The sequence below is a fragment of the Hibiscus syriacus genome, unplaced genomic scaffold (genome assembly GCF_006381635.1).
Source record: "Hibiscus syriacus cultivar Baekdansim isolate YM2019G1 unplaced genomic scaffold, ASM638163v2 tig00012523_pilon, whole genome shotgun sequence".
Taxonomy (NCBI): Eukaryota; Viridiplantae; Streptophyta; class Magnoliopsida; order Malvales; family Malvaceae; genus Hibiscus; species Hibiscus syriacus.
The window spans coordinates 239241-257566 of NW_024062285.1; the positions used below are offsets into that span (position 1 = coordinate 239241).

Below are 18326 nucleotides of genomic sequence, written 5' to 3' on the forward strand. Positions count from 1 at the left end.
GAAGTATGGTCCTTTGTCAATAACTAGCTAAATGATGGTGGACCGTGGTTGTTTTCATAATATAATCATTATTATCATCTTTAAAGGGTTACGCTCTGTAGTGGTAACTTCAGTCCTCTGCACTGCCAACATTAAGTGATCTCTCGCTAACCAAATTTGTTTAAGCAGATTATAGTTTGGAAAGTCATTTGTCAACATGATTCACCGAGTTCAGTGAAAGTTTGCAAGAACTTAAGCAGCTCCACTTCCAACTTTTCCGAGTGTTATGATCAGGAGTATAAAGCTGTTCACATATGTAGACTTGTGGGACATGAAGGTTCAATATTTCGCATTGTCTGGTCTTCTAGTGGAGCCAAACTTGTTTCTGTCTCAGATGATCGGAGGTGAATAAGTTTTTTTTAACTACTTTGTTTCTGTTGTTCTACTTTATTCTGGAAGTTATGTGATGGATTAATATGGTTTCTTGATTCAATAGTGCTAGAATCTGGACAATTCCTGGTCTGCAAAGTGATTGTGATGACAAAAGGGAGGTTGTTGGCCCTGTGCTTTTTGACCATACTGCTCGGATTTGGGATTGCTGTATTTCTGATAATGTAAGATTAATGTAATCCTGCTGCACTAGTACTTGCTCTATTCTTACTGGTACATGTAAATTTTAAGAACAGTGAACTAAGAATAATAATATCTGTGATTGATTAAAAGTTTTTAGCTGTTCTATGAGTTTAGTCACATGTTTGATGTTCTTTACAAATTCCAAAGTGCAGTGTCTGAACTGCATCTGGAATTAATTTGTTTCGTAGCTTGGTTTGGGTTTCTCTATCAGATTGATTTTTTTATGGTTTCTGTTAGTTAATCATTACTGCTGGTGAGCACTGCACATGTCGTCTTTGGGGTCTGGATGGAAAGCAGCTTAGGATGATCAAGGAACATATGTAAGTTTTGATTCCAGATTTTTGTACTCAAGTTTGTTTTGTCCTTCTGAAATACTATGTGATATTTTATATTGAAATTCTGGAAATTTTGGGAGGTAATCTTTGTTGAATTAGCCTAAATCTGATCAAACTAGTATTTTACTACAATATAGATATATTACTGGTGCAGAGGAAGAGGAATATGGAGATGTTTATATTATCCAGATTCTTCACTTATCGTTACTGCTGGGTTTGACTCTGCAATTAAAGTTCACCAGTTGCACACTTCTGTTTGTAAGACATTGGAGTTGAAGGGAGATTCTGAATCTGAAGGTATAATTGAGGGAGCACAGATAATCACTACTTGCATCCCAAATTCAATGGAGCATGCTAGACTCATGGACAGGCACAATTTTCCATCACATTGCCGCTAAGTATTGGTCATGCCACCTAGATTCCATTACAATGTTATCAGCTATAAAGAAACTTTATAAATTAAAAAAAATTGTAATAACTTTCTGATAGGTCATATATAGCAATAAGTAGGTTTTCCTAGATAGCACCTCTCTTGAGCTCCTGGCGCTGATTGACATATGATATATCAATGCCTCTTTAACCAATTACAAAAGAATTGAAATTTCTGCTATGATGCTGGCATCTGATATGTTCAGCTGAGTATCTAGTGGTCGCTAGGATCAAAACTCATACCTTATGGATCACAAACTTCTGCTCCCTGCCCCTTTGCCTTTGCATTCTTTGTTTATTTCTTTCATTTTTGTATTCTGGTTTTTTTGTATCATATGCTTATTATCAATTTTCATTGTTTGTTCTGTTGTTGCAGCAAAAGTGAATATGTGCGCTCCTTGTATTTTAAATGTGAAGATATCATTTACGTTGCTACAAATAATGGTTATCTGTATCATGCTCTATTATCTGAGACAGGGGATGTCAAATGGACTGAACTGGTCCATGTCAGTGGAGAGGTTCCTATTGTTTGTATGGATCTGTTGTCCGCAAGCCTTTCCAAAAATCATTGTGGTATAAATGATTGGATTTCTGTTGGAGATGGTAAAGGAAACATGACAGTTGTTGGAGTTACAGGTAATCGTTACTCACCTCAAGTGGGCTTCACCTTTACTTGGTCAGCTGGAGCAGAGAGGCAACTCTTGGGAACTTACTGGTGTAAGTCACTTGGATGTAGGTAATGACTTTTCTTTATTAATATGATTTTATCTTGATTTTGATTATCTGTCTAGTATTGCTTGTCTGAGCAGTAAAAATCTATACACTTGAATTTATTAATCGTCTAGATCATTTATAAATGCATTTGCTGTTTTATGAATATGATAACATGATTGGTAAAGAAGTGAAGCTCTTATGCTGCATTTTCCAATGCAGAATTTGTAATTTTCCTGCTGATAACCTTGCATTGAAAGTCGAGACACATCTTTAGTCTCATGCTTTACTTTGAAGACATAGAGGATTTTGAAATATCATCTTTTCTGTTATCTAGGTATGTCTTCACAACTGATCCCAGAGGAATTTTGAAGCTGTGGAAGCTATATGACCCCTCAATATCTGTTTGTCTGGATTCTGGAAGAATTTCCCTTATAGCAGAATTTCCTTCATGCTTTGGAAAACGAATTATGTGTTTGGATGCATCATTTGAGGAAGAGGCATGTTTACCCTTCTTTTTTTTGGTTGACCTCAATGGCTCTCCTATGGATTTAAGATGGAGATTTTTAAAATATAGAAAAGCTTTTTCAGTTTCAACATTGAAGAAACTGTTGTTAATCCGAAGCCTGGTTTGATTGAGTTTACTTGGTTTGCAATACGAAATGAAAAAAAAAAAGAAGATTTATGAATGTTCATACTACATATTATTTATTTTTATGTAACCTAACTTGTGCTTTTGCAGGTGCTGGTATGTGGAGATCTGCGTGGTAATCTGGTTCTGTTCCCTTTATCAAAGGAGCTGTTGCTGTCCACATCTGCTTCTTTAGGTGTAAAGATATCTCCACTAAGCTATTTCAAAGGAGCTCATGGGATTTCAACCGTGTCCAACATTTCAGTTGCTAGATTAAGTCACAGTCAAATTGAAATCCGAACGGTATGATTTGAATCCCTAGTACAAGGAAAATATTGGAATAATAACTCTATCTTACATTTTCTCTATGGTCTTGGTATTTTTAGGAAGCTTTTACCATATAGAGATTAAAAAATGAAATATTCGTAATAAATTTAAGATGTATCTTATACTGTTTGTTATCCCCTCGAGGAAAAGGGATAATTTCTGTTACGAAATTCATATGAACGTTCATTAGCCTTAAGAAAGGGAAAATCGTGGAGTACCATAAAATGATTGATGCATCCATTAGCCTTTGGGAAATGGTTTGTTGCATTTTGCATGTCTGCCTGTGTGTTCATATTTCTTCATGATCAAGCATTTGTAAGCATGTTAACTACTTTCTGATTTCCTTTCTTTTTTTTCAGACTGGAGCAGGGTGCCTATGTTATTTTGAATACGAAAAGGGCCGAGAAAGTTTTGAATTTATAGGAATGAAACAATTGAAAGAATTGAGTTTGATTGAATCCGTTTGCTGACTTAAAATCTGATGATGATCTGACAAGCTGCGACTATGCAGCTGGTTTTGCGTCAACAGATTTCATAATATGGAATTTGATAACTGAGGCAAAGGTATTCTTCCCCCGCCCTCCCTCCTTCGATAACGGAGGTATGAATCTCTTTAGGTTATACTTTTTTGGCTAAATGTTTTCATTGGCACAGGTTCTGCAAATTCCATGTGGGGGGTGGCGCCGCCCTCATTCTTATTACCTTGGTGATGTACCAGAGATAAGGAACTGCTTTGCGTATGTCAAGGTATGTTTACTTCTATTGTTCAAACCTGCATCCTTTGAGAAACATCGGGAAAATGCAAATTTTTACTTTAATTTATGCGATTCACCTGCCTGACTGATGACTTGTACGGATAAGGCACCGTTGGCAATCACTCAACAGGAAGCCACATCCTTGGAATCTCATGAACAATAAAGCATATTTTTGGTGATGTTACCTTTCTCGAGTTTCTGTATCTTCTGCGCACATCATTTAATTTTCAATAATTTTTGCAGGATGAAATTATCTATATTCATAGGCATTGGTTACCAGAAGGTGTGGGGGGGAAATTCCCCCGGAATTTACACTTACAGTTTCACGGGAGAGAGATGCATTCATTATGCTTTGTCTCTGAAAATTTTCAAGCTAAAGGAAATGAAGAGGTTGTTGATAAATTTAGCTGGATTGCAACTGGATGTGAAGATGGAACTCTGAGGTTAACTAGGTATGTTGATAGTCATATGTCATTTAGAATGTGGTTCGATGTTTCTTCGTTTTGTACATATATTTTGTTTTGTTGGGGAAACTTGGAATGGTTGACCTTAGAATGTGTGTCCCATATGTTCTTCCCTTGTTTTTATCTCATCGATTCGTGCCCATTAATAGAGCATCTTATAATGTTTTACGGGTGGTTCAGGTTTACTTCGGAAATGGAGAATTGGTCTGCATCAAAATTGCTCGGGGAGCATGTTGGTGGATCGGCTGTTAGATCAATATGCTTTGTGTCAAAGACACACATAATTCCTTCAGATGTATCCACCATGCCTGACTTGGAGAAGGGACAAAACGACACTTCAGATGGCAAACAAAATCCATGTTTGCTGGTTTCTGTCGGTGCAAAGCGAGTTCTGACAACTTGGTTACTACGAAATAGGACTCTGGATGAGGAAGAAATATACCCAGGACAAAAGCTTAACAGATGTGAAACCGGGTTATAATCCAATAATCAAACAGTGTTCATCAATATCATTTAGGTGGCTCTCCACTAATATGCCGGTTAGAAGTTCCGTCATGGGAGGAAGCGAAAAAATCGTGAGTGCTGCCAATGAAGTTGCTGGCCTCAATAATGATGCAAAGATCAGAACAACTACTGCAGCGAAACAGGGAACAGAGTCAAAAACTTGCTTGGGGAATAAGTATGAAGATGATTGGAGATACCTTGCTGTGACAGCTTTTCTTGTTAAATGTGCTAGTTCTAGGTAAGCTCTGATTTTATCTGCCTCTTGTTTTCTTTGTTTTATTTATTTGTATTTTAAGAAAACAAACTGTCCCCTTTTCTCTCTATTGCAGGTTGACGGTCTGTTTTGTCGTTGTTGCTTGTTCAGATGCCACATTAACATTACAAGCTCTGGTCTTACCACATGGATTATGGTATTCACGAAAGCTCATTGATACTTCCGTCAAGGATCGTTACTAATTCCGTTTTCAATGCTTCAGCATGCATCATGAAATATATTTTATCCTCTTATAATTTCAGGTTTGATGTTGCTTTATTAGCTTCGATGTCATCTCCGGTTTTAGCATTGCAGCATGCAGTTGTTCCTATGCATACGCCTTCTGAAGGTAGTCTTTTCCTCAATTTCGTGAGTTGGATTAAGTACACAGGACACAGCTCATTTAACCCTAACCGGAATGGAGGAACTATTGCTTATCTCGGACTTCCAGTGGTCAATCATCTGAGCTGGAGAGTTCAACCAAAAGAATTCAAGATGATTGAAATTCAAAGCCCAATAACTAATGGGATTTACTTGCGTGATTAATACTAATTACTTGTGACCAAGTCAAAGGTTGCCTTGATGGCTCTGTTTTATTACTTGAACAAAAACATTGAATGTTCTTGCCCTAAGCAAAATTTGTAAGAATTTTTTCCTTTCATTGGATGAGATCATATGACAGTAAATACCGAAGAATTGACGAGTTCGAGTCATTGTGTAAGTAGAAAATTCCTGTTAGGAGACTCACTAAAATCAGGTGTGTGATCTAAGTCGGTCCGAATTATTCATAGCGAACCTTAAAAACTGAAAAAAAAAAACTAAAAAATCGGTAAAATCAATAATATTCTACTTATTAATTTTCTAAAAAAAAAAATCTTCCCTTAATGGTATGAGTGGATGCTGATTTAACGAGTTTCCGCATTATATAAAATACCTTTGAGGATACGACACGTGTATTAAGTAAAAAGATAGTACTTATTAATCTTCTATAAAAAAAATCTTCATTTGATTAATTTTGAATTTACATTTTTTTGGGTAAGAATCCAATTAAAAGTGTTCATTTTTAAGGGTTATGTTATAAGCATGATTTTGTTATTATATCAACATGAATTTTCTAATATATATATATATAATATTTTTCCCGTCATTTTCTTGATTTCGCCCTTGTATAATGAAATCTTTTTATAGATTTTATTAATATATATATGTTTATTACAGGTACACTTAAGGATGAGTATGGCTCGAGTCGGTTTTTGGTTCACCTAGTCTGATTTTAAAATTATACATCCTCCATCCAACTCGAATTCAATCCAAAAAATATACACCTTCCACCCGATTCGAACATGACCCATTATTTTGAGATAAAATTCGAATATGACCCGACCTGAAATAATAAAAAAATATTATTTTTATTCAATAAAAATAGGGATTAAATTGAAATATATATATAAAGTATTATTACAATTATCCCTGAATATATAGGGTAAATTTATATTTTTTTAGGGTTGGATTAGGTATTTTTCACTTTAAACTCGAATCTGATCCGACCCAAACATAACCTCTATAAAAACCTGGCACGATCTTACCAGAACCATAATATTTTTAAGGAAAAAAAGAGTGACCCAATCGGATTGGGTCGAAACTCGTCGAATCTGAGTCTTATGCCTATCCCTAGATACAACAATCCTCCATTTCAAATATTATCATACGTAAATATCCTATAAAGAAATACTAATTTATTTTATGTTATGAAAGATTTGGGTTTCAGCAAGACGTCATAAAGATATATAAGTGCTCTTTATCGAATAATTAAAAATATTTTAAACAAATATTATCTTGTATTCCTTCTATATTTATTAAAAATATGGATTAAATTTATGAGAAAATAAACTCAGTGACCGAAAATGCCTTATAATATACGATTTTAACCAACTTTTTTTGGATTTGTCAAAATAACCAACAAAATCGCAACGCGAACTCCAATTTCGTAACTTAGTTTCCAAAATCACAGCGTTAATAGTAAAAATCGCAACGTGAATAGTAAAATCGTAACGTGAATAGTAAAATCGCAACGTGAATAGTAAAATCGCAACGCAAATTGGAAAATCGCAACGCGAATTGAAAAATCGCAACACGAATTGAAAAATCGCAAAATCGCGTTGCGAATTTCAAATGGTAACTCTCTACTTCTAGACTGAGATTTTAAGTAGAAAATAAAATTTATCTACATGTGTACAGAAATCAGCTTTTTCTTAATATAATTCAAAATTTAATTTTTTAAATGTATTTCATTAGTCTGAGTTAAGGATTCTTTCAAATTTCAAACTTTAATTAATTCAATTTAGAATAATTTGTAATAAAGATTGGCAAATGAAATAGATTTGTTGTTCATTTACATATAAATTTTTTCACGTGTACGAATATTTTTTATAAAATTTATTTATGTATTTTTCCAACAAATTATTATAGATGGATGATAAGAGATAATTTATATATAGATTCGTTGCGATTTTATTATTCACGTTGCAATTTTTACTATTCACGTTGCGAAATTGGAATTCGCATTGTGAATTTGAAATTTCGCGTTGCGAATTTGACTTTTGTGTTGCGAATTTGATTATTGCGTTGCGAATTTGACTTATGTGTTGTGATTTATAAATTCGCGTTGTAATTTACAGATTCGCGTTGCGAAATTAGAAACTGAGTTGCGAAATTGGAGTTCGCGTTGCGAATTTGTTGGTCATTCTGGCAAATCCAAAAAAATTTGATTAAAATCATATATTATAAGGCGACATTTTCGTTCACTGATGTTATTTTCTCTAAATTTATTTATAAACGTGTATATATATATATATATATATATATGAATCTTACATTCATATTTGAACACACAAATTAAATGCAAGTGTTAGTGGAAGGTCCACAAACCCATACGCCCATTAAAAATTGATTGCATTAAAACATGTCACGAGTCAAACTCCATGCCTTGCATTTATTATTATTATTATTATTTTGATTTAATATTTAAAAGAGAAAAACTTGATCCACCAAACCCAAATCAAGCTTTTAGCAATTTTCATGGAGTAATATAAAATTAGTTTTATCGCATTGCATATACTATAAATTAATTAAATCCAAATATAATTAGGGATGATAATATGTCCGGTTTTTTTTTTAAACCAATTAGACATGAAAATATGCATCATTCACTCGAGCCCGACCCAAAATATATATATATATCCTTCACTCAATTTCAATCCAATTTTTTAGAGTATAAATTCGACTAAACCTAACTCGATATAAATTAAAGGATTTAGTTAAAAAAATAACATTTTTTTAAAAAAAATTACATTATTATTCTCAAATCGGATTGAAATTTTTTCCATCCTCCACCCGAACCGATCTGACCCGATTTCACCCCTTAAAATATTTAACCCGACCCATACCCGAATTTTTTCTAAAATAAATCCAACCTGATCGGATGAAATTGTCGTCCCAAAATATAATATAAATTAATTAAATCCAAATATAATTAGGGATGATAATATGTCCAGTTTTTTTAAACCAATCAGACATGAAAATATGCATCATTCACTCGAGCCCGACCTAAAATATATATATATATATCCTTTACTCAATTTCAACCCAATTTTTTAGAGTATAAATTCGACTAAACCTGACTCGATATAAATTAAAGGATTTAGTTAAAAAAATAACATTTTTTTAAACTATATTATTATTCTCAAATCGGATCGAAATTTTTTCTATCCTCCACCCGAACCGATCTGACCCGACTTCACCCCTTAAAATATTTAACCCGACCCATACCTGAATTTTTTCTAAAATAAATCCAACCTGATCGGATGAAATTGTCGTCCCAAAATATAATCCTACTTGCTCATTTATAAACACTTGATAATATTGTTTACTTTGTTTTATTTATTTCTCACCTACCAAATTTTGAACCTTCCTCGATAAGTGATGCACCTACTCTCTCTATTTCCAAGAATTGTATACTGAAATTATAAAATAAAATAAAAAAAGCTGTCAGTTTTTATACATAAATGGAATTTGAAATTTGTTTTCCATATTTAAGGTTTAAAATATATTTTAATATAATTATTAATATTTAATTTATTAATTGATTAATCATAGGGTATTATATAAAATCAATACGACAGAGCCGGCTTTAAGGGGTGCAACATGAACGATTGCTCAGGTCCCCCCACTTTTTAATTTTATAATTAAGGGCTTCTAAAATTTTAATTTTATAAAATAGTTATTATTTTCTTTTTTTTATAATTGAAAAATCACAACTTAATTATTTTTTATGCTTTGTTAATGTAATATTAGATTAATTATTTAAAATAATATAATTTTTTTCGTTTTATAGGGCTTATTTTTGAGTTTCTGTTCAAGATTAATAGCTAAGAGTCCCTAATTGTTTTTCAATATTATAAAAAAGTCCATACTTTCTACTTTTATAACTAATGGCCTACAATTTAACCATTTTTATACGGTTTATTAATGTAATATTAAATTATTTTTTTAAATTATAGAATATATATTTGTTTTATAGGGCCTATTTTTTAGTTTTCGATCAAAGTTTATAACTAAGGGCCCCTAACTTTTTTCAATTTTATAAAATAGTCCATATTTTCTACCTTTATAATGGATGGCTTATAATTTAATTATTTTTTATGGTTTATTAATATAATGTTAAATTAGTTTTTCAAAATAATATAATATAATTTCGTCTATGTGATATATTTTTAAGTTTTCTCTCAGTGTTCCGAAAATATTCAAGATGACTCTACAATACGAGGATGATCCTTTTTAATATACTTTATTCTATTCATTACTAAAGAGACATCAAGTCTCAACCTTCTAAATTAATTAGTTATTAATAAAATATTATTTTTTACTATAATAAATTAAAGAAAATAAGAGACTAATACAGACATTTTAAATCTTATGAAACATGAGTTTAATACCAAAATTATGACTAACGATTAGTTTTTGTTTTGTTTTATTATCTCTCTGTTAAAAATTTAACGAGTTTAGAACCTAAACTATCAATTTTGATATATTTTAGTACCTAATTTTTTTTTTAAAAAAAACTCAACGTTAAATTTGAACTATTGTACTAAACTGAAACAAAAATAAAAGTTTAGATATGATATAAAAAATAAAAATTTATGTTCTAAAATGAACTAAAATTGACAATTTATTTAAGAAATGCATGATTTACCCTATTTTTTATTTAAAATATTGCCGTTGTAGACCTTTAATTTGCTTGTCTTTGGACCGCAAATGTTAAACTAAACCAATTTAAAATTAATTAGTGAATTTTGACTTAGAATTTACAGGCTCTAATGCAAAATTTGTTGAAAATTTTGACCAACCTCGATCATTTTTACTTTATTTATTTTTGGTTGTCTTATCATATTTATTAGGTTATTAATTCTTACATCAAACAATTTTAATGATAAAAAATATTATTATTTTAAAAAAAATTAAATTTATATAATTTTACCTTCGGGGTGAGTATACATTATCAATGATTAAGAAAGATTAATTAAAAATAAAAGTTAATGACCTGAATTTCAAATGTATGAAAAACTACAAGACTTTAAACATATTTTAACTTGTTTATTTATTTAATTTATCTCACTGGATTAATTTAAAATAGGAATGAGGAGGTAAGCTAGTTGGAAACTTTTTCACTAATTCATTTTTGATCGTCTAAATGTAATTTATACCTTCTTTCATGTCTTCCAAGTCTTTTTATTTTATTTTTTTATCGGTTACTACATATGTAAGGCTAGAAATGGGTATGAGTCGGGTCGAGTCAGATTTTTAGTCTACCTAATCTGACCAAAAAATTTAAATCCTCTGCCCGATCCAAAAAATAAACACCTTCCATCCGACTCGATTTTTTTGATAAAATCCAAACTCAATCGTTCTGACCCGAAATAATAATATTTATTAAAAAGAAGTATCTTTATTCAATAAAAACAAAAATTTAATTAAAAGAAAATAATATATTAAGGGTATTATTTCAATTATCTCTAAATATATAAGGTAAATTTATTATTATTTTGGGGTCAAGTTTAGTCGGATACTTTTACCATAAACCTGAATCCGATCGAAACCTATTTTATTTTTTAAAAAAAAATTAACTCAATCGGGTTGAATTGAAACCCGTCAAATTCGGGTCTAAAACCCATCTCTAGGTAATGGCGACTCTCCAAATCTATTTTACTCCACTCATAAACTTTAAGATTTAAACCCTTAAACCCTAAACCTTACCTAAAGTATTTGGTGTCTCGTCTTATCAAAATAAGAAAGCTTGAATACACGTGTATGTACATCTATATTTTTAAGAAAATTAGAGCGAAAATAATTGAACTGACAGTTTGGCAAGCCAATCTGCTGTGGTAAAATAATTGATCTGACAGTTGTTAAAAAATTTAATAATAATGTTGATATATTACTTTAAAATAATATAATATCATCATTAAAAATTAAAATTATCATATTAATAATTTTATTAATATTTTTAGTGATGTATATCAAACTAAAATTTAAACTAAATGTTAAATATAATTTTAAAAAATAATATATATATATATATATATTAAAATAAAAAAAAGAATAATTAAAATACTAAACTTGTAATTTATCTAATTTTTAACTGTTCTTATTAGGGATGACAAAAAAACTCAAACTCGATGGGAAAAACCGAAAACCGAATTAAACGGGGACGAGGAAAATCATTTATGCTAAACGGGGACGGGGACGGATTTAGTAATCCACGCCCTGATTACCCGGCCCAATAAATATTAAAAATAATTATATATATATATATATATATATAATAAATTTAAATTAAATTAAAAAATATATAATATTTATATATTAAATTTAAATATATATACCCGGCTCGATACTCGTTTAAATAACCGTTTATGCTAAATAGGGATACTCGTTTCCCTGCGGTTTTTCCCGATTATCCGATGGGGATCCCCGTTTAAATCCCCGTGATTTTTTAAACGGAGACGGGTACGTGTTTTTTAAACAGAGACGGAGACGAAAAGACCAATACCCGGCCCGAACCCGACCCGTTGTCATTCCTAGTTCTTATACCAGTGTGGAAATTAAATTTATAAAATAAAACAGGGCCGGAGGCCGTTTGGATCCGAATGACCCTCTGTTCCTGAATCATGTGCTTTCATTTAAACATCAGATTTTTAATTATGTTTATTCTCTCTATATTAAAAAAAAATATATAAAAGATCACGATATTATTAGTCTAATTTAACATCTAAAATATATTTTAAAACTTAGAAAATATAATTTAAACTAAATGGCCACAAAAAACCCTTTTTAAAAAATAATTTTTTTATCAAAATAAACCCTTTTTCCGCCACCACAAAAATACTAAATTAATCCAAAACCATTTCTGATAAATGACTGCTTAAAATATTCACTGTCATGTTTCCATTGAGTTACACTTGTGCATCTGAGATCCCCAAAGGGCAAAGCAGAAAGCTACATCTTTTGTCTAATTATCATCTTTCGGAGCTAATGGGAAACGGGCTAGGGCAGAATGGCTTTGGAAGCTAGTGAGACAGACGGCTCTAGCAAAGCCGTAAAGCCGTAAAGCCGGATCACCGGCGACGGTTGGTGAATGACCGGAGTTTCCCGGTAACTAACACTAACCTTAAATTAAGTTTTCTTTTAGGTCTAATTATCTGCCCATTCCCTGTAATCTTCGAATATTTAAAACTAATCCTTATACTTACCCGACGACTTAAACATCGAAGTCCAATCGACACATTGTTAATGGATTTATGTTAATTGACATCATGTTTCAAATTCATTCTTTTCCATTAAAAAAATTAATGGTTGTCTAAGTTAGACGTTAACATGATGACTAAGATATAATAGTCATTTGAGATTCTGATATAAAATTTTATCATGTCATAATCAGCAGTTTAATGTGTAACTCAAAATATTGTCATTTTTTAGCGGAAATAGACGGGTTTAGAATATGATGAATAGTTATGTGACCATTTTGTAATTTTTAACAGTAAAGTGGCTCAACAAAGTAACACTTTATAATTAAAAGATTATTTTATTACTTTTAATAATCGAATGACTTAATAAAATATTATCCTATAGTCGAAAAACCATTTGTGCACTTTACCCGCCCATTTAATTATTGAAATGTAATATCTTTTTGTTTAATGGAATTTTTGGAACATAATCTTATTTTCTTTAAAAAAATTGTTTTTAATTTTTTTTTTTTAAAATAAAACTAATTTTTTAGAAATAAAAATAGTAAATATTTTCAAAAATCAAATAGACGCAAAAATATACCAAATAATAATAAGAAAATGTATTTTCAACCCACTAACTCCTACCCATTTCCCAAAGATTAAATCACAATCAGACAATCCCCTGACATCCAACGGCTACAGTTATGGCTTCCCAAACTTCGATATCAGCCGTGAGATCCTACTTTTACTTTCACCAGATTCCTACCCATCTCAACCCCCCCCCCCCCTTTTCTCTATAAATAGCAGCCTCGGAGAATGAAATCGTTGTGCCGTTGAGTTCCGCTTCTCTAGAGGTCTGGTATACTCAACACTCTCTCCTTCCTTTTGCAACCATAGACTTAGATCAGCTCGGATTTCTTTGTCTAGGTTGCCATTTCTACTCTTTTTATTTCTTTAATCTTCCGTTTCTGTTCGGAGATTTCGCTTTTCTGTTTGGCTGAAATGCTTGCAGATCTGTTCTGTTTCATGGTTGTTTTCGAGTTTTTAGGCTTAGCACACTCGACTTTGAAATGTTTTTGAAGATCTGAGATCTAAATATGAACCATATAATGAAATTTTAAAACATAAATATTCATTTTGTTTTGGAGTTACGCTTTGAGTTGAACATAAAGTTGGTATTGACGGTTGTCGATCATTGATGATGTCTTAAATTTCGGTTTGAATTTAGCTTTGAAAAGCATTTCGATTTTGAGTAGGATCTACCGGTTCTCTGTCTTTAGCTTTCAAAATGACTATAGAATTAAGAAACCTCTATGTTGGGAATTGGGATCTTGTGAAGAACAGGGGATAGGGGGAAAGGAGGAATTTGTTGACTTGCTTCAGACAATTTGAAATAAATTGCAATAGGATCCAGGAATATATGATTCCTAAATTATAGATTATGAACTTATGCTGTTGTGACGTAAAAGGAATCTGTTTAATTCTTTACTTTTTTGTTCACATCCTCCTAAGAACATAATCTTCCAGGCAAATTTGAAGTAATTGTGCCTAATCTTGATTCTCCTGGAGTTGAACTTCTCTTGAAAAGCATGAACAATTTGTATCGTTGCTAATATTCTTTTATTCTAAAGTATTTTCTCATCTGCCTATTCTATTTGTTAACCTCACTAATTAGAAATCAAGATTCCATCTATTAAGTTACTTCTTAGAAATTGTTCTAAGATTCGCCTGGTATTCTTGCAATGTGCAGACTTAGAATGGAGACCTTTCTATTCACATCGGAGTCCGTAAACGAGGGTCACCCCGACAAGCTTTGTGACCAGATATCTGATGCTGTTCTGGATGCCTGCCTTGCCCAGGACCCTGACAGCAAGGTTGCCTGCGAAACATGCAGCAAGACCAACATGGTCATGGTCTTCGGAGAGATCACCACTAAAGCCAACGTAAACTATGAGAAGATTGTCCGTGATACATGCCGCTCCATTGGATTCATTTCTGATGATGTCGGTCTTGATGCTGACAACTGCAAGGTCTTGGTCAACATCGAGCAGCAGAGCCCTGATATCGCCCAGGGTGTCCATGGCCACTTCACAAAGCGCCCTGAGGATATTGGAGCTGGTGACCAGGGCCATATGTTTGGTTATGCCACTGATGAAACCCCTGAACTCATGCCTCTTAGCCATGTCCTTGCCACTAAGCTTGGTGCACGTCTTACTGAAGTTAGGAAGAATGACACCTGCCCCTGGCTAAGGCCTGATGGTAAAACCCAGGTTACTGTTGAGTACTTCAATGAAAATGGTGCCATGGTTCCAATTCGTGTTCACACCGTCCTCGTCTCCACCCAGCATGATGAGACTGTGACAAATGATGAAATTGCTGCTGACCTCAAAGAGCATGTTATCAAGCCAGTTATCCCTGAGAAGTACCTTGATGAGAAGACAATCTTCCACCTTAACCCATCAGGCCGCTTTGTCATCGGCGGTCCTCACGGTGACGCAGGTCTTACTGGACGGAAGATCATTATTGACACTTACGGTGGCTGGGGAGCCCATGGTGGTGGTGCTTTCTCCGGAAAGGACCCAACCAAGGTGGACAGGAGTGGTGCTTACATTGTTAGGCAGGCTGCCAAGAGCATCGTAGCAAATGGGCTTGCCCGCAGGTGCCTCGTCCAAGTCTCCTATGCTATTGGTGTTCCCGAGCCCTTGTCCGTATTCGTCGACAGTTACGGAACTGGAAAGATTCCTGACAAGGAAATTCTTCAAATCGTGAAGGAGAACTTCGACTTTAGGCCTGGTATGATCACCATCAACCTGGACCTCAAGAGGGGTGGAAACAACCGGTTCTTGAAGACAGCTGCTTATGGACACTTTGGAAGGGACGACCCAGACTTCACCTGGGAAACCGTGAAGCCCCTCAAGTGGGAAAAGCCCCAAGCTTAAGTTAAGCTTTGTCTGTCTCTGCTGCTCAGTGCTTTGCTTATCCATAGTGCTGAGTAATATACGTTTCCTTGCGCCTACCGTATACTCTATGTCCAATCCCCAGAATGCTTCTAGTCTCATACATATAATGCCCTATTCATTTTCTTTTTCTTTTGCTTATTTTGGATTTTAAGTGTCATGTATCAGTGTCCGTGTTGCAAAACAATTATGAGAATTTTGCTATATATATTGACGGCACTAGAATTAGCAAAGCTCTACCCTCCATGATTGCAATATGGTTGCTGCTAAGAGAAAGCATTTTGGGTCCTCTTGACCCTCACCTGCCCACTCTTCTGGTATTCAGTTTAACGGCTCCATTTGGTTAATTGCATTAAATTTGTGCATGTTAACCTTTGTGTTTTTTAAAATTTACGAAACCTAGATGCTATCATTATTTAGGTCAGGTTTGTGTATTTCGTGCAGCCCCGGGTATTAAGAGGGCCTAGATCCCTCCTTATATATTCACCTTAGATTTTGATGCATTGAAATAGGTTTTCAATGTGGGTCTCTAGGCTCATAACCCTGGTTACATTTGTCTTGTGATTCACTTCATATAACATATTTATAACAAGTATTAGTTAAATAAATATAAATCAAATTTTATATAAAAAAAGGGTTTATAGGTTTATTTTTTTTATCTGGGGGGATCTTTCTAAATAACAACAAACTGAAATTTAGACAAATGAATTTAAAGCCAAAGCAAGATGCAGTACCAACCCCTACAGTAACAGTAACCAGGAATTGAAATTTCACTTGCCAATAGGAGAATGAAAATACACACGGGTACATTATTTTTCCCCACTTGAAACCGACTTTTGTCTCTCAACTACAACCGAAACAGAGGACACAACAACATCACCTTTGATAGACATGTCTTTCTCAGCATATATCGTGCTTTCCGTTCATCACATCGGATAGTTACAGCTCCCAACGGCTGCCATCAACAACCGAAAATTTAAAACCCCAGAGAGCTCTCAAGCATCAAACACACATCAATTAGACACGATGTGGGAAAAACAACTTACATGGATCCTGTGAAACGGTGATGCCAGTGCCATTGAAATGGCAGTTCCAAGTGTTCTTCCCCGCAGCCTTGTAGAAGAGATTCATGGCGTAAGAAGCGTGGGAGACGATCGTTTTCGGGCGGTAGCAGATACCACCGGGTTGGATCGGCCTGCAATCCACTCCGCTCTGTGAGCAGCTGTAATTAATATTGATATTGAGCCTGGCGTTCTCTGTTGATGGCTTGGCGATGCACCATGTGTTCCCACCACTCCTTGCCTAGAAAACAACTCATAAAGCCTGTTAAACTTGGGGTCTATTTGGCTTGGAACTCCATTAAAAATGTTCTAAGACCCTCTAGCCTGTTGTGCTTACTCCTTGGGACTTACCTTCTGGTTCTGGTTTCTCCCATTACCACGTCTTCTTGTATCTGCATGCACCAGCACAACCCCATTTCAGAGTGTAAAAGGAGATTAGTGAAACAAACCAAGTAACTTTGGTGGTAGCGTTCAATGTAAAATGATTGAGAGTTATCTTTGAACACATATTAATTACCTTACACTTATTCAGATTAATTAATAAAAAAAAGGAGAAACGCACCTGCACGAGCAGCAAAACAAAGGAGTGAAGACAAGGCAAGATGAAGAAATGCCAAGGCCAAGAGTTTTTCTGCAGACTTCATTTTTTTGTTTGGTGTTGAAAGAGCTTAGGGTTGGTTACTGGTTAGTGCATGAATATCCCCAAACGTACATAATATGTAGAGAGTGAAGTGTGAGTGAATTTACAGTGAGGTAAAAATGTAAAATTTTCAATCATGCTCTTTTAACTAGGAAGATATTTAGGTTAATCAGGTTAACCTAACCCTGCTTTGAAAATTAAACATTTTTAAAAAAAAGGCTGTTAGCAGTAGCATCATCTTCTACATGTGATACCTGTAGAGTACTCTAGCTAACAGAATTCATGTGAATTATGTTGAGGTTTCACTATTTCCTTGCTAAAACACCATGAATATCCTGTGGTAACTCTGATGTACAATAAACAAAATGCAATGGTGTCTCGGTTAATTACAAAGAATACCCCTTTTCTCCTTTTTCTCTCCCTCAATCTCTCTCCACGCCGTATATTATCTTCTTTAGTTCACCGGAACCACCAACTGCGACTCTTTGTTCACGCTAAAATTTGGTATCACATGTGGTGTAGCTAAACTAAACTATCAAAGGAGAACAAAGCCTAAATGCTAAAATTCCCAGCATAACGTGACACGGAGCACTTCTCAATGTGTACATACATACATCGATCCTCTATATTTTTAACTTTTAGTGTAACATGATGAACTGACACGGAGCACTTCTCAATGTCATAAGAACCAGAGACCTCTTACTAAAATGCAGAAAACTATGCAAACGGGACACGTTTAGTCAATCAACAGCGGCATTGTCACTGACATTTTAACTAACAGTTAAATGGCTTTTAATTGTTTTAGTGTAAATTACGAGTGTTTAGTATCTAAATTATTAATTTTTATCTATTTTAATATTTAA

General features: G+C 33.6%; 2 protein-coding genes and 1 pseudogene across 2 annotated transcripts; 2 read left to right on the top strand and 1 right to left on the bottom strand.

Moving 5' to 3' along the window:
- Positions 1 to 153: 153 nt before the first annotated feature.
- On the top strand, positions 154 to 5567 carry LOC120205666 (annotated as a pseudogene).
- Positions 5568 to 14530: 8963 nt separating this feature from the next.
- LOC120205561 (S-adenosylmethionine synthase 1-like) lies at positions 14531 to 15797 on the top strand. The gene has a single exon (XM_039205412.1). It carries the CDS (start codon positions 14548 to 14550, stop codon positions 15742 to 15744), a length of 1197 nt encoding a protein of 398 aa, XP_039061343.1. The 5' UTR covers positions 14531 to 14547; the 3' UTR covers positions 15745 to 15797.
- Positions 15798 to 16544: 747 nt separating this feature from the next.
- Positions 16545 to 17498, bottom strand: LOC120205518 (major pollen allergen Ole e 10-like). The gene is made up of 4 exons (XM_039205368.1): positions 17386 to 17498; positions 17175 to 17215; positions 16809 to 17064; positions 16545 to 16717 (listed from the first exon to the last, which is right to left on the bottom strand). Exons 1-4 carry the CDS (start codon positions 17465 to 17467, stop codon positions 16689 to 16691), a joined length of 408 nt encoding a protein of 135 aa, XP_039061299.1. The 5' UTR covers positions 17468 to 17498; the 3' UTR covers positions 16545 to 16688.
- Positions 17499 to 18326: the final 828 nt, after the last annotated feature.